The following is a 21,084-nucleotide window of genomic DNA, read 5'->3' as shown; positions in this document are numbered from 1 at the left end:
CATTATACTATAAAGTTGCCAAATTTTGGCGATCCAGTATCAACCATGAAATGCGTCCTTGCCTCATTCTAGCAAATGCTCCATGCCAATAAATAACAACACATAACGAAGTACCTCAACGCCATAGCAGTGCCTTGTTATCTGACTTCATTTGGTCCGTCCTCCTGTCCTCTTTCAGTGTCGACGCGCTAAGCAAGCTCGTGGATATTGCCGCGGTGGTCGTCGCCTGGCTTTGCAGACATTTCGTAAACAACGGGCTTCTCATTGCCATTGTGTCCCTGGCGGGCGGGGGGAGGAGTAGGCGTAGCACCCACAGTCGCAAACCCAACTGGGCTGACGGTAGGAGCACCAGTTCGAGGATCAGTTGAGTATGTACCGGTTGGCGAGCTGACTTGGCCAGTAGCCACTGAAGGAGAGTATTGTCCCACCGGCGGACAAGTGTTGTAGTATCCTTGAAGAGGAGGAGGAGAGCCCGGGGGGGAAGGAGGGCATCCCGTTCCCTGGGCAGGAGACGCGTTTGCCATGTAAGGCGAGGTGTGGGGAGGGTATTGCCGCATGAGAGGCTGGTTAGGAGGAGGCTGCTGCTGCTGCATGTTCTGACCCTGTGCAGCATCCTTCTGCTTCCGTTTGTGACGCAGGAGGAGCAGGACGCCGACGCCAACCAAGGCAATGGCCGCAACACCACCAACCACGCCGCCGACAATGGCGCCCACGGGGGTCTTCTTGTCACCCTTGCTGCTAGTACCATCGCCGCCGTCACCGGTTGCCTTGGCCGAACTGCCCCCAGACGTGGCCGCAACGCCACCCGTCTCGGTGGCATCGGCATACCCAAGGGGTGATGAGGTAGACGACGGCGCGGCCGAGGCGCCCGTCACCAGTGCTCTGCTGACACACTTGCCGTCGGCGCCGCAGCTTTTCGGGTACTCACACCAGACATTGTTGGAGCTGGCCTTGGGGTTGCAGCAGACGCTGGAGCCGGCGATGCAAACACTTCCACACTCTTGCTTCCCTGAAGCGCATCCGTCCGTGGGACCGCCTCGGCAGACCTTGCCGTTGGGGCAGCAGCCTTGGGCATAGCAGTAGAATCCGACGTCGCAGTACGTCCCCTTGACCTTGTCGCAGCAGGATCCTCCCTTGGGCATACACAAGTCCGTCCCGCAAACGGCCTGGCTGGCGAGGCACTGGTCGTCACGAGCGGCGAGTCCGCTGAAGCCGTTGGCCAGGCCGGCACCGTTTAGAGAGTAAATGTCGGCGGCCTGGAAGGGGGACGCGTTTTCGACGGCCGAGGCCAGCCCGGCGAGGGCAACGACGAAGCTTGCGGTGATCATGCTTCACGGCGATGGAATGTAGATCCGAAAGTTACGACGAGGGAATATGGTATTTGGAAAGCCGGGGACAGAACGCCCAAGATGTGATGTGCTCCTGAGAAGCAACGAAAAGGATGATGATGAGATCGGTGGACGGCTCCTTCACGCCGCGATTCTTCAAGTTTCTCCCAACGCAGCAGGGCTGACGAAATTTTTGTGACTGGCCACGGCCGTGGACAGGAAAACCACGGGCTCTCCATTCTCCGTTCTGTGTGCTCGTATCCTCTGGCCTTGTGCTTGGTAAAAAAGCGACATCAGCCGCGCTCTCTATGATATCGAGGCGAGGTTAGCTGCAGGAGGAAAAAGCAGCCCTATTCAGCCCAGGTCAGCCACGGGCTTGGGCTAGTGCCTTGGATGGCGAGAATTGCGGAACTTGCAGGGCTGTCGTTGGTCCGCAAGGACAATTGCTGAAAGGAACCCCTGGTCTTGTAATAAGCTTCAATGTTTCCTTGGAGCTTTTAATTTCCGCGACCCTGCAGATTGGCTTTGGTTGCGCATGGCTTGTCGTCGTGTTTTCTCCTTCAAGTTTTGGTCGGCCGGGGGCGGGGAGGGGGGAACGCTTCTTGATCAATCGGACTGATGGGCAGGAGCATGAATGATGGAGTAGAGGTGAAGTAGGCCTTGGAAGCCAGTAAAAGTTCTTTATGATGCCATGATGCCATTTGGCTGTGGTGACCATGTGGGTTTGTTGGGTGCCAGTCAGCCCTGCTCTCCACAGAAGCAATATGTGCCTGGATGGCTGCTGGCTTGGATTAGTAGTGTGACTCGATGCACCTGGGGGTTCTCCAGGTTTCTGGTTCCGTCGTTGGAAACAGGGGAATCGGGATTGTCCTCGATGCATATTGTATTGTGGACGGAGAAACATGGCTCCTCGCAAAACGGGCGGCCAAGTTGACCTTGTTGCTGAACTTGGCCATGAGCTTTTATCGTTTCTTTTGTGGGGGGCAAGTTTCAATTCAAGACTGTGGTATGAATCTTTGCTCTTCAAGTCGCAGGCTGGGATGTCCTTGTTTCTAATTAAACACGAGACGAGAAGTTGGGGTTGTCATCGTAGCCGGGGAGCTTCACGCCAGAAGTGGTGGAACAGACTGTTAATTAGAGCAGAAGCTCAATGTTCTCAGTTTCGGAAAAGCCTGTGAACGGCCTGGCCCAGAAGAGAGCTGTTGGCGCGACTCGGCGAACAATGAGATGCCCCAGGTTATGGACGATCAACGAGGATTGGCAGCCCAAGATGGCGGATGCGCAGGGCAAGCTATTCCTATCTCCGTTAGGCCTTGTCTGGGGGAACCGACTTAGACTTGGACTTGCCTACATCCATGACTCTGAATGTTCGGTTCAAGGAAATCCACGGCGCAAGGCACCGTGTGTGTTATTAGCCAAATCCGCCCAAGCATGGTGGTGCGATGACGATTTTGGGACGCTTCGAATAGGAAGTGGTGGCTCTCATCGACATCGTCAAGCCGGCGGAACAAGACGAAAAGTTACAATTCCCCAAGGATATCCTTCCCATTGGATCGTCGGATGTGGCTGTTGTTCCGTTCCCATGAACTTTTGTCTGTTGGCATTGAGGCGTTCGTTGTCTTTTGCGCTCCACAAGAATCCATCCATCGAGCCGATAACCCGAGCCTGGGAACCTTGGGAAGACGGCGACCTACAATCTGGCTTCCCCGCATTCATTGGGGGCCTATTGGCTATTGGGGAATAGATTCATTGTGCCTAGATTCAAGCTGGCAGAGGGCTCCCTCAACTCCTTGTGCCTACCCCGGGTTTCTAATGGGGACGGGGAGACGATTCCACAGGAACGTGGGACCAGGCGATTTGATATACATGCATATTGATCCTGCTGCTGCTCGGAAGTGCCGGACCCTAGTCACTCTCGGGGTTATTGGGGTAAAACTCACCCGAGACCCGAGTGGAACTAAGCCTCTGTGCTGGCTTGGCAACTATTTGACGTCTCGAAATGTTTCTATTGGAACACTTTGATGTTCCTGTTTAGCGTCGTAGCCACGTCAAGCAAAACGAATAAGCCTGAACCCTCGCCCAATAACACCGATCCGGCACAGCGGTGGCTTTGAAGGTTCAAGTAACCATGTCCTCCAAGAGCAGGGTAGTAGTCATACGAGACTAGAACCAAACGACATCCACTTTGTGGGAGAGGGCACGGCTCGGACGGCATGCGAGGTCCTGGAGTGGTCCTGGAGTGGATGTCTGTCCAAGAACTGGGCTGATTGATGCGTTCATCGTGGTGACGAGAGTGGTGTACCATATATACTTGGTCAATTCGGCATCTTGATGCCGGTCTTGGAGGCGTGGCCGACAAGAGAAGCTTGATCGAAAGAAGCAAAAGTTTCTGCGGAATATTCGCAAAAGACGGCGAGGAGGGCGCGTCTCCGCCACAAGATTGAATCTTTTGCCCGAACCAACTCCAGTACCATGACCGCAGCTGCATCAGACAGACGGGGGCTATATTGACAATCGAGACGACGCCGTCCGGCTAAACTGGCAGTATACGTAGGCGTCTCGTCGCCGGGCCCCGGACCACGACACGCGCCCTCTTGACGCCAATCCTGCTCAATTATCCGAACTCGAGTCTCGATCCCTCATTACAATTTCATTGAGAACATGGAGGATTCTGAAAAGGCCGTGGAGCACCAAGCTTCCCGTCCAAACTTCCATGGACTTGGACAAGATGACAAAGCTGAGCCCGTCAGCTTAGCAACTCCTCCCCGTATGCGACGTCTTCACGACCCAGAGGTGTCGTTCCAAGAATACCATCACTATGCACGAACCACTCGTGCGGAACAAGATGCGCTGCCCAAACCAACGGGCAAAAAGTCCCTTTTGCATTATCTGGTCCCCAATCTGCAAAAGGTAGAGACGGGGCCTGCAGATGTTGCCACTCGCCCTGATCTGAACACCTCCGACATTGAGCAGCGCAACATGATTTCTGACCAAGAGTGGACGAACGCCTCTAGGGCCTTGAGGACCGCTGGGACCGGCGCTGTTTTCTACCTCATCACTACAGACATCTTGGGTCCCTTTGGCTTGCCCTATGCTTTTGCAACGACTGGTTGGGGGTGAGTGAGATGAGAGCCAACATGATTCGAGAACTCGACGAGACTTCAACTAACACGAAACAAATAGACCGGGTACCGCTCTATACACCGTATTTGGATTCATGGCGGGTCTCTCTGGATATCTGCTGTGGGATTGCTTCATGGGTAGGTTGATTCTCGACTACAAGATGGTTATATCACGTCTATCGCTTCCGAGACGCTCAACTAATGCCCTTGCAGGTCTTGACTCATTTCAGTTTCCAATCAAGTCATTCGGAGACATGGGATTCCGCGTCTATGGAACATGGTGCCGCTATTTGTTCAACATCCTGCAGGCCATCCAGCTCATTTGCAACGTCGGCGCCATCATCATATCCAACGGGGAAGCGCTATCGGAAGCTGTAAAGTTCAAGCTCTGCTATGCCATTTGTTGCCTGGTATGGGCCCTTGCTGGCTTCGTCCTGGGCCAGATTCGGACCCTGCAAAAGTTCACCTGGCTTGCCAACGTTGCCGTCTTCATCAACCTGCTCATCATGTTCATCACCATGGGCGCCGCCGCCCACACGCCTCCTCTCTACTCTGCATCCGCCTCGTCGGCGGGCTATTCCATTGATCCAGCGCTCGTCACCCCCGTTGATGGAACGTACTCCCCCGTCCAGCACAGCGCGGCTCTGCCGGTTTCTGGCAACTTTGCGGCCTCGCTCAACGGCGCCATGCAAGCCGTCTACTCGTACGGCGGATCCATGATCTTTCCCGAATTCATGGCCGAAGTCGGACGCCCGAGAGACTTTCTCAAGGGAATGTGGTCTGCCCAGCTCTTCATTTATATCTGCTACATGCTCTATGGGCTCTTCATGTACGGCTTCCAGGGCCAGTACGTGCAAACGCCGGCATACCTGGGAATATCTGCATACGGATTGCAAACGGCAGGCAACTCGTTGGCAATTGTATCCGCTCTGATCGCGGCTACGCTCTACGGCAACATTGGCATCAAAGGTGTGTATTGCCTTCTTCATGCTTAGCAGCCCCAAGCCCCTTCCTGTTTCCCAACATGCTAACAGATGGTGATGATGATAGTGCTCTATAACAACATTCTCGTCGAATTCTTCAAGGCCCCGCCGCTGGAAAGCAAGCACGGTCGATATATCTGGTTTGCTCTCGTCCCAATCTACTGGTCTATCGCCTATGTGATCGGAGCAGCGGTTCCCGATTTTGCTGGCTTCACCGGCATCGTGGCCGCCGCCTGTATCTTGCAGTTTACGTACTCGTTCCCGCCGCTTTTGCATATGGGGTATCAAATCCAAAAGTCGGCCATGGAGGGAGAAACCGGGTTTGACCCGAGCACCGGCGTGCTTGCGGTGCGTGACCGCGGAATCAAGCGCTGGATGCGTGGCTTCTCCGGGGCTCGCTGGTACCTCAACATCTTCAACCTGCTGTACTTCCTCGGTGCTATGGCCTTGTGTGCCCTCGGTATATATGCTTCGGTTGTGAACTTGATCCAGATCTACGCCGTTCCTCAGCTGAATGCTTTTGGCTGCAAGTCTCCTCTGGACGTTTCGGCATAAGAAGAGCTTCCAGCCGCAACACGAAGCTGGCCGGTATATAAGCTCGAAAAAAAAACACTAATACGACGCGCTACAGCAACACGCGGATTTGTAAATATACCAGACGTTTTCGAGTATTTTCTTTCTCGTGATTATCGCTCGGTGAGGCCGGCCTTGTGTCTCTGTCTGGATATAACGACGGACGAGAACTGAACGACGATGGAAAGTTTCGAGTTCACACCTTGACGGTATGGTGTCCAGTGGCAGAGATTATACTGCTGGAAGGATGCTTGCCGCATCGACGAGGCCAGCCCGGCTTGGCCAAGTAGCAATGTTGTACTGGACCTTCGTCAGCCGGAGGCAGAAACCTTTCCACCACGGAACAATATTCGGAACGGTGGTCATTGACGCCCATCCAGCAATGCAGGTGCCTATGTAGTTCGCAGCGATTGGCACCACAGTGGCGACAAAATCCCTGGCCCTTCTTTGGCTCGGCGGCCGTCGACCGAGAGGGTGCTTGTGACGACGCCTGCCTCTGCGTCAAGCAGGAACATTGGGGTTCAGACGTCTGGGCCCAGTTCCACGCCCATTCCAGATCATTGGGGCCGAGACGTTGACAGCTCAGCGGGACGGAGCCGTAGAGATGGCGGAGGACGGCGTAGAATCGTCGGTTGGTTAGGCCGAGACACGTGCAGTCTATGGGGTCGAGCATGTCGAAGACGTTGTACATCAGTTCCAGCGGCAGATCTGTAATGGTCGCGTTTGAAGGAGGCGTCCGGGATGGTTGGTGATTTCGGATGCCGGAAATCGAAGCAGAGCGGCGGAGTCGCCGTGTTGGCACTTTGCGAACAGGACAACAAGGGTTTATACATTCGGCTTCAGGTGCCATGTGAGGTTATTGTGCGAAGCTTATAACAAGTTATCAAGTGGTAGGCTTTCAAAAAAGCGAAACTCGTTGGTGAAGCATTGGGCGGTGAGTGCTGGGCAAGCTCGTACAAATAAATGTCTAGACATGAACCGAGGCTTGCAGGTGGCTTACAAGGTGCAACAAGACGCAATTGCCCCCTCGTGATTTCTGGAACAAAAGTGGTCAACAGCAGGAAGCTACGTCACCGATGATGCATGAAGGGATGGCAGGATGGGTGGCGAGCTGAAGGACATGTGGTGAGATATCCGCTGGCATGATGCGTCGCGCACAGCCATCTGCCCTCTGTTTATTCGGTGCCGTTTCCAAATGCGAATCGGATCAGGCGACGCTGGAGAAGCTGCTCGACCAGTTTTGGCACATGATGGATTTGGTGTCCGTCTTGGTAGAATGTTGCCGGACCACAATCTGTGTTAATTATGCCATTGCGCACCGAGAGGCTACCGTACAAGACGAGTTGATTACTTTCCAATAGACTCGTCGCTATTCGGCACGCAATCCCGAGTCCTCAAGCCTTCTTTGATAGTTATACGTGGTCTTGAGCGTGACCAAAACGCCATACCGAGGTATCCTTCTGTTCCCGACTTGAGTGCCGTCACCGTCCTCCCAATTAACTACTTGCTCGTGACGGAATAAAGGCCCTCGTCAGCTGCCGTTGATGACCAACACCAGTCAAGCACAACAGGGTCCAGCTACAGAACCGTGGCTGTGGGAGTCGTGGAGTTTTGCAAAAGCCAAAGGGTGGCGCCACCACGTTCTCCTGGGGAAACCCATGGTGCCATCTCACTCCATCTGCCACAACTTGCGTCGACGTGAGGGTGACTGGCGATTGGTCTCGATTCGTTGCAACTGGGCAAGTTTGTGCCACAGGTCCAGAACCTCGTGGCTGGACTGGATCGCTCTTGGCCGGCCAGATGTTGCGTTCGCATAACTCTCAGGCTTGAGCTGCTCCTCCATAGATGCGTTATTGTCTCTGTTTCATCAAAGACAGATTGGCACGGCGCGATGCTTCAAATCTAGACCGCTTGGCACGGAAACACAGCACAAGGGGCTAGGCAAGACCTGTGGTGCCTTGGATTCTCCGGGAGAGTCCCTCGGCCGGCAGAAGTGGCTACTCTAGACACTACTAATGTCTCATTGGAACCGTCTTCTTGCTAGTACTATAGAAAAGTGTCGACATGCAGATGCCGCGTATCGCCGTCTACAGCTTGTGGGGGCTGAAGGGGATATTTACGCCCACCCGCCCGTCAACAAGGCCGATTTAGCGAGATTGACGGTGTCGATTGAGCTGCAGGGCGTCGTCTTGCGGGGAATATAGCCATGGGTCAACGGCTCGGAAACCGACATGTTTAACGCTGTAAGCGTTGGAGCGAACTGTACCTTGGCGGGCAATCTACCATGTAAACCGGGGAAACCGAAGGATCGATAACTTGAGGAGTCAAAAACTCGGACGTTTCCCTTTCATCTTGCATGAGACGCATTATTATTCCGTTGAACATTTTTTGTTTTGTCCACCAGACTCCTTGGTAGTCCTGGGTGTCTCACTAGGAACCCGGCCCGTCAATGTACACGGCGTATGAACGCCACCTGGAGCCGGTGCAATTCTATCCGAGTCCAGTACTTTACTAGTTACTACAGATAGCCAACTAGTAGCATTAGCGAGGGGGCTTTTCTCGCTCGTGGTTGGATTACGTGGCAGGCGACTCGGGTCTTTGCTGGTCGTCTGCTACATGACCTGTGTAGTAGTTTTGGACCAGAGGTTTACAAGAGTTCAGCTCACAGCACCGTTTCTTGGATACAAGGGAATTAAAAAAAAAAAAAAAAAAACCTGTAAGGAGTTGGCCCCCGATTTGGCGATTGACAGCCAGCCTTTTCCGGTCAGATATCTCGTTTACTATACGAGTCTCTGTTGACGGAAATGCCACCGAGTTGGAGACTTGGAACCCGTCTCTGCTCGGAAAATATTATGCAACCCTCTCCAGATAGGGATTGTCAAGAGGGGATGCAAAGGCCTTTGTTCCACGTCACGCCACCCCTCGCAACATAGTCGAGCATCGCCAGGGAGTCTGGTTCTGGATGGCGTTAAGGATCAATACTGATTCAGGTTGGCGGGCGAGCTGCGACCGCTGTTTGGCTCACTCGGCCATCCACTCTGATGGTTTCCAGTCGAGAATTGGACCAGTTGGCCTTTACTCATCGCAAGCCATCATCGCCATCTCAGCCATCGGCATTCCGGTGCGCTGAGCCCAGTCTTTGAGGCTTGCCTGGTTCGCCAGACTGCGCGAGAAAGATGGAGGAGGACGGCTTTATTTGCCCATTTGCTATCAGGCATAAAAGGAACCGCCCATTGACCTTTAATGCGAGGTGTGCGCGCCGTGTCGATTGGAAAGCTGTGAGCTCTTGGTCTTGGACCGCCGAGCAAACGATGCTGGTTGAAGCTACAAAAGTGTGACATTTCCTGCTGGTGCCGTTCCTGGAATATCCATCACGCCGCATGTTATACAATGTCGTCTACTAATCCCGACAATATTAATTCACAACCCACCAGCGACGGCGGGAGCGTTGCGGTCGGAATCGTGCTTGGTATTCTGGCGGGCGTATTTGTCGTCCTTGTGTTGCTCTCCAGGTATGAACGAGCTTGCCTATTCTCCCATCGTCACCTGAGAAACTAGCTGAATACCCATGGCAGACTTCTGTGCAAGAATCGCGGCGGTGGCAGTCCGGAGGACCTGGAAGCTGGCAAACGCAAGAGACTGGCTTCCATCGTGAAGCTTGATGGTGTCGCACCGAGTCGCGCATATGGAAACGACCAAGAAAAGGCCGAGCCTGAGCCTGAGCCTGAGCCCAAGTCACCGACGACCTGTACCTTTGACAACGTTATAGTCTGGTAGGTCTCTCCCGCCGCCTTGATCAGATATCCACAGCGGTGGAAATGAAAAGAGGAGGGACCAAACTATTCCATCACAGGCCGTCACCTGTGCTAACTAGCTCACCCACAGTGTCATCTGCCTGGATGTGTTGAAAGACGAAGACATGGTTCGGCGATTACCATGCCAACACTATTTCCATTCCTCGTGCCTAGATACGTGGTACCTACGGCAACACAACAATTGCCCGCTTTGCAAGACGCCGTTGTTCGACGAGTCCAAAAAGAAGGAGAAAAAGGCGGTCGTGATGGCCGAGTCTTCAAGCCAGGCGGCCGGCTCACAGACCATATAGCCAGCCCTGCTGTGTTGTTGAAGACGGCTGCGTTCTGTGTATTATATCTACAGCGGTTATTCCCTACAACTCGGAGAAGGGATGGCGCACTTGGAGTTGTTGCATAGTTGTAAATTCCTTCATTTCTTGCAACTCGTTGGGATCCTCAAACTGCGCAAGAGGGTCAAGTTGCCAACCTACTTTGACAATGGCGGCATTCCGCCGCTTCTTCCAACTGCTGTGTAGGGCGCCTGAGACCCTATGAGTTTGACACTGGCCTAACCGGTCGATCGATTCGTGACTGCTAGGTGTATGCGCGGCAAAAAGACGCCACAGGTGATTGCAGGTTATGATGCCGTCAGCACGTGGGAGACATGGCCACTCAATGTGGATGTTGTTTCACCAACACCAATATTTGCTACCTAGTGGGGCTTTATATGCATATTGACAACGTTGAATGGATCAATGACATGCAGTGTTCAGTCTTCCACGAGCTGAGAGACGGCACAGGCGCCCGACTTGAAGAGGTCCATCGCCGTTATGCCGCCGACGGGCCTCCCCAGAAAGCAAGGTGCTCGATTGTCAGCCCGTTTCCATACCCCATTGCGCCGAGTAACGACGATTCTCGATGTTCAGAGTGCGCTCTTCACTGGCGGTGTTGGCCATGACGGCTGTCGCCTCGGCTGGCTCGGCTGTATCCCAGGATCCCGTCTTCTCAACTTCCTGCGCAGGCAAGGCATACACGTATAATGAGCTCGCAGGCTACGGCTTCGTCCCCAGCGATGCTCGAGACAAGCTGGGAGACTCCATCAGCCTCGGGTCATCGATCGCAATGGCGTCTTGGTCCAAGAAGGGTTCCAAGTACGAAGGGAGACTGTACGGATTGCCGGACCGCGGATGGAACACCCAAGGCACAATCAACTTCCAACCGCGCGTCCATGAATTCCTCGTGACATTGACACCTGCTCCGGACGCGACCGCTTCCAATCCGTCGGCCCCAAATGTCGCCTTTGCATACCAGGACTCAATTCTGCTCACCGGCCCCGATGGCGCGCCCATGACCGGCCTGGACGCGGACCAGACAGGAGGTCTGCAATATCCCGGTTTCCCCCTCCTCCCAGCGGCAACATACACGGGAGATGGCTTTGGCGGAGAGGGCCCCGGCGGAAAACGCGTTTCACTCGATCCGGAAGCGCTGGTTCTCGCCAAAGACGGCGGCTTCTGGATCAGCGACGAGTACGGCCCGTATATTTACAACTTTGACAAGAACGGCAGCATGACTGCCGCCGTAGCGCCGCCGGATGCTCCTCTTCCTCTGAGGAACGGCACTGTCAGGTCAGTATCCAGTCTCGAAAAGGCGGCATTCGGATTAACAAGGGGCAATGTGGTAGCTTTTCGTCAAACAACCCCCCGGCCTACGATCCTACCAGGAAGCCCATTCCATCCAACCCGACCCAGGGACGCCAGAATAACCAGGGATTCGAAGGAATGACGGCCAGTCCGGATGGAAAGACTCTATGGGTGCTTCTTCAATCCGCCGCTCGCCAGGAAGGCGGGTCGAGCTCGACAACCCGTCGATACGCCCGCCTGCTGCGGTACTCGATCGAGAGCTGCGAGGGGAACGGGCAAGCTGTTGTGTACCAGGGCGAGTACGTCGTGCCGCTGCCCACCTTCAGGGACGCGTCTGGAAAGACTGCGGTTGCTGCGCAGTCCGAAATGCACTATGTGTCGGACACGCAGTTCTTCTTCTTGCCAAGAGACTCTGGTAACGGACACGGTCTGGCCAGCTCCGAGTCGATATATAGACATGTTGACATCCTTGACATCTCCAACGCGACAAATGTCAAGGGACCTGCACACGACGCCTTTAATGCGTCGATTGCGAGCGCAGGTTCGCCCAGATCCCCCCTGAAAATATCCGAAACAAGCATCTACTAATCGCAGTAGCTGGTGTATTAAACTCTGATATTGCGCCTGCGACAGTCTGTCCTTTCGTCGACTTCAACGTCAATGCGCAGCTGAATAGATTTGGCTTGCATAACGGCGGTCCCCAGGACGGCGGGCTGTTGAATGAAAAATGGGAGGGCATTGCTCTGGTCCCAACAGAGAACAAAGACGGGCGGCGTGATGGAGAGGAGTACTTGCTGTTTGCATCCTCTGACAACGACTTTGTTACTCAAAATGGTACGTTTTTTATATCCATGTCGGCTTGCCGCTAACTCTAGAGGACTAGGTTTTGTCAACTTTGGCAAAATCCCATTCGCGGATAAGTCAGGATTTGATTTGGACAACCAGATGTTGGTTTTCAGAATCACTCTTCCAAAGGGTGCCAGGCCGCTCGTGGGCTAGCTTTGTCTCTCGATTCTCCGTATTACACGTAGAACACATGGACATGCATTTAAAGTTTCCCAGGGACATGTATCTAGGCAAATACTGCTTGATTGGTCATGATTTTCATCAAGCGAATCAAGAGTCCTAATGCTGTCCACTACATATATACTTGCGCGAGCCGCTCAGTCGCACATGTGGTGTGGTGTGCGTACAAAACATCACAAACACGCCGTATTGTTCCTTCCGAGAGTGGCTGGTTCAATTTCATCTGAATGCCTTGGAACTTCCTACGGACACGGCGATATACAACCACGTTGGTTCCGTCTTGCAACGGCTCATTGTGCGGTTCAAGCGTATAGCCTCCAAGTGTAGGGCGCCGCAACCCGCCGAATAAACCAATAAATAACCGAGGCAACGAGTATGCCGATGCCGACAACACAATACAGCCAGCACGGGAGAGGTGGTGTATCGCCTTGACCACCAGGCGGGCGCAAGTAAAACGCTGCAATCGGCCACCAGGCTTTGAACGGCCTTGACGCACTTGGATTATATTGGCGTAATCAGATATACGACGGCCAAGGGCAGTCTGTTGCGGGAATGCGTTACGTCAAGGACGTGGTGCTGAAGACGCCAAGGCGACGTCCCATGCCTCCCGCAGTGTAATGGCCGAAGCAAACCTGCGAGTGGACAGAGTGTATTTAAAGTATATAAAGCTTGTAGTGTCTACCTAGCGACAGTTCCACCGAAGCAACACCATCGAGATGTTGAATCTCGCCATAAAGACGCAAACTGTGGTTGAGCATGGCCTCGTGTCACATTTTCAACTCAATTCCAACAACGTCTTCTCACGGAATAGAGGTTACATAAAGGGGACAGAAAATAGCTGAAGCGACTGTCCTACATGGTACAAGTGTACCAATCAAACAGACACGGCAGCTCAGCAGCCAAGCTAGACCCTTGACCAACGCATGAGAACCGCCGCTGCAATCACAGGTAAAACGCTAACAAGTTCGCCCAAGCCGGCATACTCTGGCGGGATCCTCGCATTCACAAAAGCTCCGGCAGCGAGAAGCACCGCAAACGTGTTGTACACAAAGGCCCACGCAAAGTTGAACTTGATCCGTCGAACCGAGGCTTTGCTCACCTCCCTCACAGTCACCAGGCCAGCAAGACCGGGCCTCATAAGAACCACATCCGCTGCAGATTGGGCTACATCACTGCCCTCATGCATGTGGACACCAATAGTTGCCTGGGCGAGGGCTACTGAATCGTTCGTGCCATCGCCGCAGAAAACGACAATCGGTTCCTTTGTCTCCGAGGTATCCTCCAGCAGGCGCTTGATATATAGTTGCTTATCGGCTGGCGTGCTGCGAGAGCGTGTGTGGCTTGTCGGTATTCCCAGCTTGAAAGCCACACCTTGAACAGGTCCGTTATCGTCGCCAGAGACTATATGAACGAAGATGCCCTGTTGCTGAAGTAGGCCAACCACATGTAAAGCATCCGGGCGAAGTGAATCCTTTAGACCAAAGACGGCGGCCAATTGGCCATCGATGGAGAAACAAAGCACAGTATGCTCTTGAGCATCAACAGCTTGCACCGCAGGGTGACAGTCAAAGCCCAACCAACGTGAGTTGCCAGCACGCAAGGTCTTGTCACCGGCCAAGCCCACAACACCTTTGCCTACCAGACTCTTTACTTGGCGTACAGGAGTTGCCACAATGTGCTTGTTTCTGAGATGGTTGGCAATCGCAATGGACACTGGATGCTTATTGTCGGCGACTAGCCCCAGAAGAAACGACATGTTCTGATGGTCAGAGACGATGTTCTCTGCGGTGACACTCAACTTGCCCTAGGTCAGCGTGCCAGTCTTGTCCAGAACAAGATGGGTTGTTTGATGCGCAACCTCAATCGCGTTCGCAGACTTGAAGATGACTCCTCGCTCAGCTGCAATTCCACTAGCAATGACGACGACCATGGGCACCGCAAGCCCAACAGCGCACGGACAAGAAACAATAAGCACGGTGATGGCGTAGGTGATTGCCTGCACTGCTGCTCCAGATCCAGACTTGTGCTGTATTGCTACTCCGACGGCAACCCAAATCACAAAGGTCATGATTGTTAGCCCAACAACTACCGGGACAAAATAAGAGGCCACCTTGTCTGCAAGTTCTTGCATCTTGGGTTTAGACAGCTTTGCTTCGTCAACCATGGCTGCAATCGTAGCGACCGTGTTGTCGCCTGGGAGGCGGTTGAGTCGGACAATCAGAGTACCAGGGCCGTTCAAAGTCCCGGCAATGACACGCGACTTGGCCGTCTTTTCAACCGGAAGCGACTCTCCAGTCAGCAAAGATTCATCTACTTCGGAGGAACCAGACAATACAACCCCGTCAGTTGGGATTCTGGATTCGGGGAGGACTTTGAACGTGTCGCCGTATTGAAGTAACCGCACGTCAACAGTCTCGGTTTTTGATGGGTCGCCATTCACCATCAGAAGAGCGGTTTCGGCCTGCAACGTCCTCATGGAAATGGATTCGACCGCCTTTTGGCGCGCAAGTGCTGCGACATATCTGCCAACCATGATCAGTGTGACAAGGAGAGTGCTTGTCTCGAAGAACTGTTCGGTGGGGAGAGGCTTCTCGGCTGCTAGATAGCCAAACGATACCACGGAGAATGCGTACGCGGCGCTTGTACTGAGCACGATCAAGAGGTCCATTTCGATAACTCGTGAAAACAGAAGCGCTTTCAGTGCCTTGGGATAGAATGGTCCCGCAATCACCACCTGCACAATGGTAGCGAGGACTAGAGAAGCAGAGCTATATGCGACTTCTCTCTTGGGCAAGGGAGCCCAGGCCAGGACAAGTACGGGAACTGTAAGCGCTATAGATAAAATTGTCATGTATCCCAGGTAGGAAACGTGCTTTCTTCCCGCTGCAAGTCCAGGATCATCACCCCCCGGCGCGAGGGTGGCACGCCCTTTCCAGTGCTTTTCCATAAGATCTCGGGACCCAATGATATGCGGATTGAAAGAAACTCTCGCGACATCCTTTTTGACGAGGGTAATATCCAATACGCCATCAGGCAAAGATTGATTGACGAACATTGCCGGATCTTCACTTATAACGAGGTCGAGGGTGGATCCATTACTGGCAAGGATCTCGCATTTGAATTCAGTTCTTCGTTCTAGATGTTTCATGACGTGGTCGGAAGTCACAATGTTGAGGTCGATGTCGAATTCCGCCCTGGAAAGAACGAGACTGGTCTTTAGGTTTTTGACTCCGGATATCACACCAAGAGTTCTGTTGAGTTTTGTTTCGCAACCTGTGCATGTCATGCCAGAAACGGAAAGAACTACATGTTCAATGTCATTGTTCGGAGCGCTGATTTCCCTCGACAGGGTTGTGCTAGCACCGCCTTGGTATTGGACAAGTTTCATGTCAGCAGCAGGGTGACTATTGCCACGGCCTTTGGTTCTCGAGCCCACGGCCTCGATACCAACGAAGGATTGCTCCTGGGGATCAAAGTGAGGGGATTTTGCTGCAGGTTTCGCGATGGGCTTGCAGCAAGAATCATCGGATGTGGCAGACTGTGTTGGACTTGGAGGGCAGCATGGTGTTTTGGACTGATGTCTTGCTGGTCTTCGTTTGCAAGTAGATTGTCTCTTTGGCATGGAACTCGAGTAGCAAGATGAAATAGAAATGCGGCCAGCTTCATTCGGGCTGCGACTGCGATTGCAGCCTTTGGTATTCACCGGAGTAGAAGACCGTCGGGAATCACAACGAGACTCCTTCCCCAACGCGAGCAGCGCACGGCAGATACATCCAAGCGCATCGAGACGGGCACGATACTGCTGGCGAATCGAAAGCCGGTGCTGGTCACACGGTTGGTGCTTCTGCCCGCCGCAAGCTGGGCTTGCTGTAGAGTCACATTCCCGTAGAGCCAAGCGGTCTAGGCAAGATTCGTCGCAGCATGGCGACGGCTTGCCACGGCAGCATTCTGGTGATTTGAGATCCGATTCGGCACCGCAGCAGTTATCCCAACAGCCTTCGTCCGACGAGTTGACTGTCCCCTCCTCTGCAAGGACGGGCTCTTGTTTATCGCAGCACCGAAGGCTACCGACGGGAGAAGGACGGCAGCAATCGTCGGCAGACTCTTGAGTCGAAGCCCCGTCCAGCTCCTCTTTGGCCACTGCAGGGGGGATTCATGGCTGCCCGGGGTTGCCTCTCCATCGCAACAGTTGTCAGTGCAAACGAGGGGGAGGTCCGTCGGAGCATCGTCTGAATCGTTTGTTGGCCGAAGATGGGCGGTGCTGCCTCGGCAGCAGCTGACCTGGCAAGCTTCTTGAGAGGTCGATTCGGCTTCCTCGCAACCGACTTCCAGCTCCACAGCTTGGTTGCCAGGACGAATCTGGACGATGCCGCAATTGTTGGTTGCCTGAGATGCAACAGCATCCGATGGACGAGCCGAGCTCCTTGAGTCATCGTTTCCAAGAGGCAAAGATGCACTCGCCGGCAGCGATGAAGGGCCTGGCCCGCAACACGAACAGTCCATGGTTGGGGTCCTTGGCTTGTTTGCAGTTTGTCAAATAAAGGAACAAGTAACTACCGAGTTGGATGAAAGCAAAGACCAGCCAACATGACGGTCGGATCCTCGGAGTCTCTCAGCTCCACTCGTCTCGTGATTCCACGTCGTACCGACGACATTGAAGGCCGCGGGCCTGGCACTCTGACGGCGTGAGACGGAGCGACGTAGCAACATGACTACGACATGAGTGTGCGAAGTTGACTTTTTTCTTTGTCAATGGGCTATTGACCTGATGGAAATCGTGGCCTGAAGTCGAGAAAGCGTCAACTGGTCTGTAGGGACTTGTACCAACAACCAACGCCATCAATCTGCAGTAATGCTGACCGGGTGAATTACCACAGGACAGGTACCGAAAGCGCAAAAAATGAACATGGAACAATTAAAAAATAAAAATAAAATGCTCATGCAAAGTGTCACCTGCTAATGTCACTGATGAATGCATCGACAGAACAAGGGACAACTGCAAGCACCATAGACATTTGTTACCCTAAAGTCCTAGCAACCGAGGATGAAAGACTTTCAGGTCAAAGTATGCATGTGACGGGTGAGGGGTGTGTGTCTTGTTGAATAACACGCTTTGCAAACGTCGCGTATTCCTTTACTTGCGTCGCAGCCACTTTTGGCCACTGCTCCCTAACCTTCAGAGAGTCGTTGTCTGAAAATGTTCCGCCCCATTCATTGAATCCTCTGGTCTCGCATATAAGGACTGGCTCAAACTCGGAAATTGTAGCAGCAAGTTCCATTACCTTCCGACATGCGTTCTCATAGTGTACGTGAGGGACAGAACATTTTGAAGGAAAGCCTAGTATTGTAGCAATGCTGACGACATGTTTCCGCGGGGCAAGTAAATTTAGGAGGCTCAATGGACTTACTTGATGGCATTCCATTGACAATGGAGTCTTCTTCCGAGTACACGGAGCTAGGTGACATGGCTTGAGGGACGAAAGAGCAAGGAATCCCGACGTGGTAATTTGCAGTGACTGTGAGATATGTTTTCTGCGTCAAGGTATGCGAAGATGATATCCAAGAAGAAATGATTGAGAAAGGAAATGCTTATTTTTTTTGAATATACTATTCTGATAATAAATACTTGTTCATGGTTCAGGCTCACCCTCGAGACTAACACAAGGTCAGGCTCGGGTCCCGCAGTCTCCGACTGATGCACAACGGCGGCCGAACAAGTCACGGCGACATCGGGGGCAGCGACATGGAGACCATCCTACAGGAGAGAATTATCCAGTTGGCCGGATGTCCAGTGACCTGGATCGTAATCATAAGATTTGATGAAGGATGAGAAATACTGCATTCTACTACCATCATTCATCACCGAGATGGTGGCTACCTTGGCACCCGTAGACTCATGGACTTGACTTATCATAATCGATATAGCAGAGAGATACTCTTCTACTTCAAGTGGAATTAGTCTTGTTTGAATACAGTCAAACTTTATCTGAAATGCAAAAGGTCAAGTCACTCAAAGCAGAGTGAGCTCTCCAGCAGTCTGACCAATATATGAAGGACAGACAAGGACTGATGATTGTTTGGACCAAAGCGGAACTGGTCCAACGCCAACGGAATTTGTCTCCATCTGTGGCCGGATAGGAAATTTGAATCCCTAATTGCTTCTTTCCACGTTTGGGTGACGTAGATTGACGTAGGAGGCGAGGCTCTCTGCTGGAGAAGCTCCCTTCACATCAAATGCTCCCTGTATGCCAAAATGGACGACCAAGTCACGAAATGCCTTGGCCAGGATTATGACTGTCATCTTGGGTAATGCTACCTTCGCAGTGTTGACATGCCTTGTATACCTTCCAGAGACTCGAGAGCGGGGCGGCAAAATAGCAGCATCTCCTGAGATCGCATCTACACAATCGCTCCCATCATATCAGGGCGACACCTTGAGTATATTAAGTTAGGGCCCGAATTGACAGGGATAGAAAGGGAGAGGCGCTGGTGGATGAGGATTATCGATGCGGCCGAATGATGAGTCTCCGCGGCCCCCGGCGGCCACCGGTGGTCAGTGGTCACCCGCGGCGGCCGTCTACTGGCAAAGGCAGACAACGCCCTTTGTGGATATAATTCATTATAATAATAGTCTGGTCACCTTCATCAATAGCTTGCTTGTTAGTTCACGCATGCAACTTGCAAATGAGATTAACGCAGGCCGTTGCAAGACCCGTGACTCCGTGAGCATTATGCCGGCCCCCGCATGTTCAAACGCCGGACGGCGCCGCTTGTGGGGCCCAATTGCCTACTTTAGAAACGGCTGGTGGTGATTTCGCCGCCATTAACGCCGGAGCCTGCCGGGGGGGAGGCCGGATGTGAATGTCAGAGTGTCAACCAGCCAAGAGGCGTTGCTGTTTTGTGATGGCCTCCCAAAGTTCCATGCGTAGCAAAACCAGCGGCAATTGCGAAGTCGAGATGCTCCTCCCGGACTGTAATCTATACGCCATCTTGATCTCGACCCTTGCCTGACCAAGTTCACAATTCAGCCCGGCATGATGGAACGTATATTTTTTTAGGAATGCGCCATCATGGCCCTTTAAAGCCGGAATGATGACGAAGGTTACGGACAATCCCACGAAATTTTGCTCACGATGGAGCCGAAGAATATTGAAATAATCGCAAAAAAACTGTATCGACTGCCCAGGACGCTAAAGAGGTCTTCGATATCGCGGATACGGGTCACGAGCAGGCCACGGGCCGCAATTACAGTCTCCGAAGCGCCACCCATAGTATTTCATGCTCCGAATCTATGGGCAGCTACACCAGCAACCATTCAACCGGATACCTACCACAGCCTCCAATCCCGGTAGAGCCGCCTGCATGACTCGGCTCTACACCGCAGCAGCATGTTGACACAAGCTTTTCGTCAGGTATATAACGTGGACAATCTCTATTCTTTTATCTTCAATATTCAAGGCAGATTCCTATCCTGTGTATGGGCTTGGACTAATACACTCAGTCCAGGGGACTTCCATGTGCGTTTGTGTTGGCCTTCACACCAGCCTTGACATTGGTTTGAAGCTGAGATGACTATGCTCGGCGACTGTCATCGCAATTGTTAGTCTTAGCACGGTGAAACCGATGGTCTCGTACGGTATTACCATTTTCATCCTTCTCATTATCGGACGAGACAGACTTCGTCTTGGGCATCTTGGTCTAGGAAAATTGGGAAATTGCGGGAACTACACAAGTGTGACGGCTTGCACAATCACTATAGTTATGTCTTCTCCCGTGAGGATTCGAATCCAGCCGATAGTGACATAAACTATGCTAGTGTTGCCTTTGGTGTACTTCTCAGGAGCTTCGCTGGGATTTAGGTGATTCGCGGTTGTCGAACATACAAGAACTAGAGAAGCAATTCAGGACATGAGTTCAGCCCGCCATCTTCGAAACCTGAGGCTCAAGGGAAAGCTCCTACGGTGAAGTCAGAGTAGGGCTTTTAGGATTTTTGAGGCACAGATATTTGAGTCTTGTCTACACATCAGCAGAAAGCGGTCGGGAACACAGTCACTGCGGAGAGTACGCGGCACGAGGGTCTTGTTAAAAATGTGGTAAATGGCTTATAACGCAGGTCTGGACAATGAACCCGTAGAAATCTGACAGCCCTCTTTTCTCCGAGCTCCAACCCAGAATTCCTCCGCAATTTGCATCGACCAAATACCCAGCACCCCAAGTTGCGAAGCGTCGACTCATCCAGCAGAATAAAGACCCATAAGCCCACCAGAAAACCCCTTGATTATGAACTTTCGGGTCAAAACTGTCGAAACGAAACACAGCAATTGATTTGCTGGCATTGAGCGCGAGTATGTTTCCACAGCCAGGTCGCGGGATGATTACTGGCCCAGACCGGGAATCAGCTTCTCAACGCTGTCGAGGGTCTCGCCGACTCCTTGGAGAAGACCAGAGTGGCCGCCGAGCAAGGGAATATCTCGGCTTTCGATATTGGCGGGAGCAGCAATAACACTGCCGGCAATGAAGGCCAGGGCGGCCAAGACGATCGAGTTGGACTTCATTATGAGATATAAGATACCAAGTATCGGAAACGCTTTGTACAGGTTATTAAGGAGGTAGGAGAT

The 21,084-nt window shown here is 52.8% G+C and overlaps 7 protein-coding genes across 7 annotated transcripts; 3 read left to right on the top strand and 4 right to left on the bottom strand.

Moving 5' to 3' along the window:
* Window positions 1–188: 188 nt before the first annotated feature.
* J3458_000404 (uncharacterized protein) lies at window positions 189–1,328 on the bottom strand (the record flags this gene model as incomplete). Its single annotated transcript, XM_007816428.2, has 1 exon — window positions 189–1,328. The coding sequence occupies one exon, from the start codon at window positions 1,326–1,328 to the stop codon at window positions 189–191; it is 1,140 nt and encodes a 379-aa protein (XP_007814619.1).
* Window positions 1,329–3,989: 2,661 nt separating this feature from the next.
* J3458_000403 (uncharacterized protein) lies at window positions 3,990–5,988 on the top strand (the record flags this gene model as incomplete). The annotated part of the gene is made up of 4 exons (XM_066116118.1): window positions 3,990–4,444; window positions 4,512–4,588; window positions 4,664–5,419; window positions 5,501–5,988. The coding sequence occupies 4 exons, from the start codon at window positions 3,990–3,992 to the stop codon at window positions 5,986–5,988; spliced, it is 1,776 nt and encodes a 591-aa protein (XP_065978000.1).
* Window positions 5,989–9,396: 3,408 nt separating this feature from the next.
* Window positions 9,397–10,111, top strand: J3458_000402 (uncharacterized protein; the record flags this gene model as incomplete). Its single annotated transcript, XM_007816426.2, has 3 exons — window positions 9,397–9,518; window positions 9,582–9,779; window positions 9,892–10,111. 3 exons carry the CDS (start codon window positions 9,397–9,399, stop codon window positions 10,109–10,111), a joined length of 540 nt encoding a protein of 179 aa, XP_007814617.2.
* A 607-nt stretch (window positions 10,112–10,718) lies between these two features.
* J3458_000401 (uncharacterized protein) lies at window positions 10,719–12,439 on the top strand (the record flags this gene model as incomplete). Its single annotated transcript, XM_007816425.2, has 4 exons — window positions 10,719–11,425; window positions 11,482–11,981; window positions 12,038–12,274; window positions 12,324–12,439. 4 exons carry the CDS (start codon window positions 10,719–10,721, stop codon window positions 12,437–12,439), a joined length of 1,560 nt encoding a protein of 519 aa, XP_007814616.2.
* Window positions 12,440–13,370: 931 nt separating this feature from the next.
* J3458_000400 (uncharacterized protein) lies at window positions 13,371–14,222 on the bottom strand (the record flags this gene model as incomplete). The annotated part of the gene is made up of 1 exon (XM_007816424.2): window positions 13,371–14,222. The coding sequence occupies one exon, from the start codon at window positions 14,220–14,222 to the stop codon at window positions 13,371–13,373; it is 852 nt and encodes a 283-aa protein (XP_007814615.2).
* Window positions 14,223–14,270: 48 nt separating this feature from the next.
* J3458_000399 (uncharacterized protein) lies at window positions 14,271–16,088 on the bottom strand (the record flags this gene model as incomplete). Its single annotated transcript, XM_066116117.1, has 1 exon — window positions 14,271–16,088. The coding sequence occupies one exon, from the start codon at window positions 16,086–16,088 to the stop codon at window positions 14,271–14,273; it is 1,818 nt and encodes a 605-aa protein (XP_065977999.1).
* A 4,753-nt stretch (window positions 16,089–20,841) lies between these two features.
* Window positions 20,842–21,021, bottom strand: J3458_000398 (uncharacterized protein; the record flags this gene model as incomplete). The annotated part of the gene is made up of 1 exon (XM_066116116.1): window positions 20,842–21,021. One exon carries the CDS (start codon window positions 21,019–21,021, stop codon window positions 20,842–20,844), a length of 180 nt encoding a protein of 59 aa, XP_065977998.1.
* Window positions 21,022–21,084: the final 63 nt, after the last annotated feature.

This window comes from Metarhizium acridum (genome assembly GCF_019434415.1).
Source record: "Metarhizium acridum strain ARSEF 324 chromosome Unknown scaffold_1, whole genome shotgun sequence".
NCBI classification, from domain to species: Eukaryota; Fungi; Ascomycota; class Sordariomycetes; order Hypocreales; family Clavicipitaceae; genus Metarhizium; species Metarhizium acridum.
This window is presented reverse-complemented; position numbering and strand designations above follow the sequence as displayed.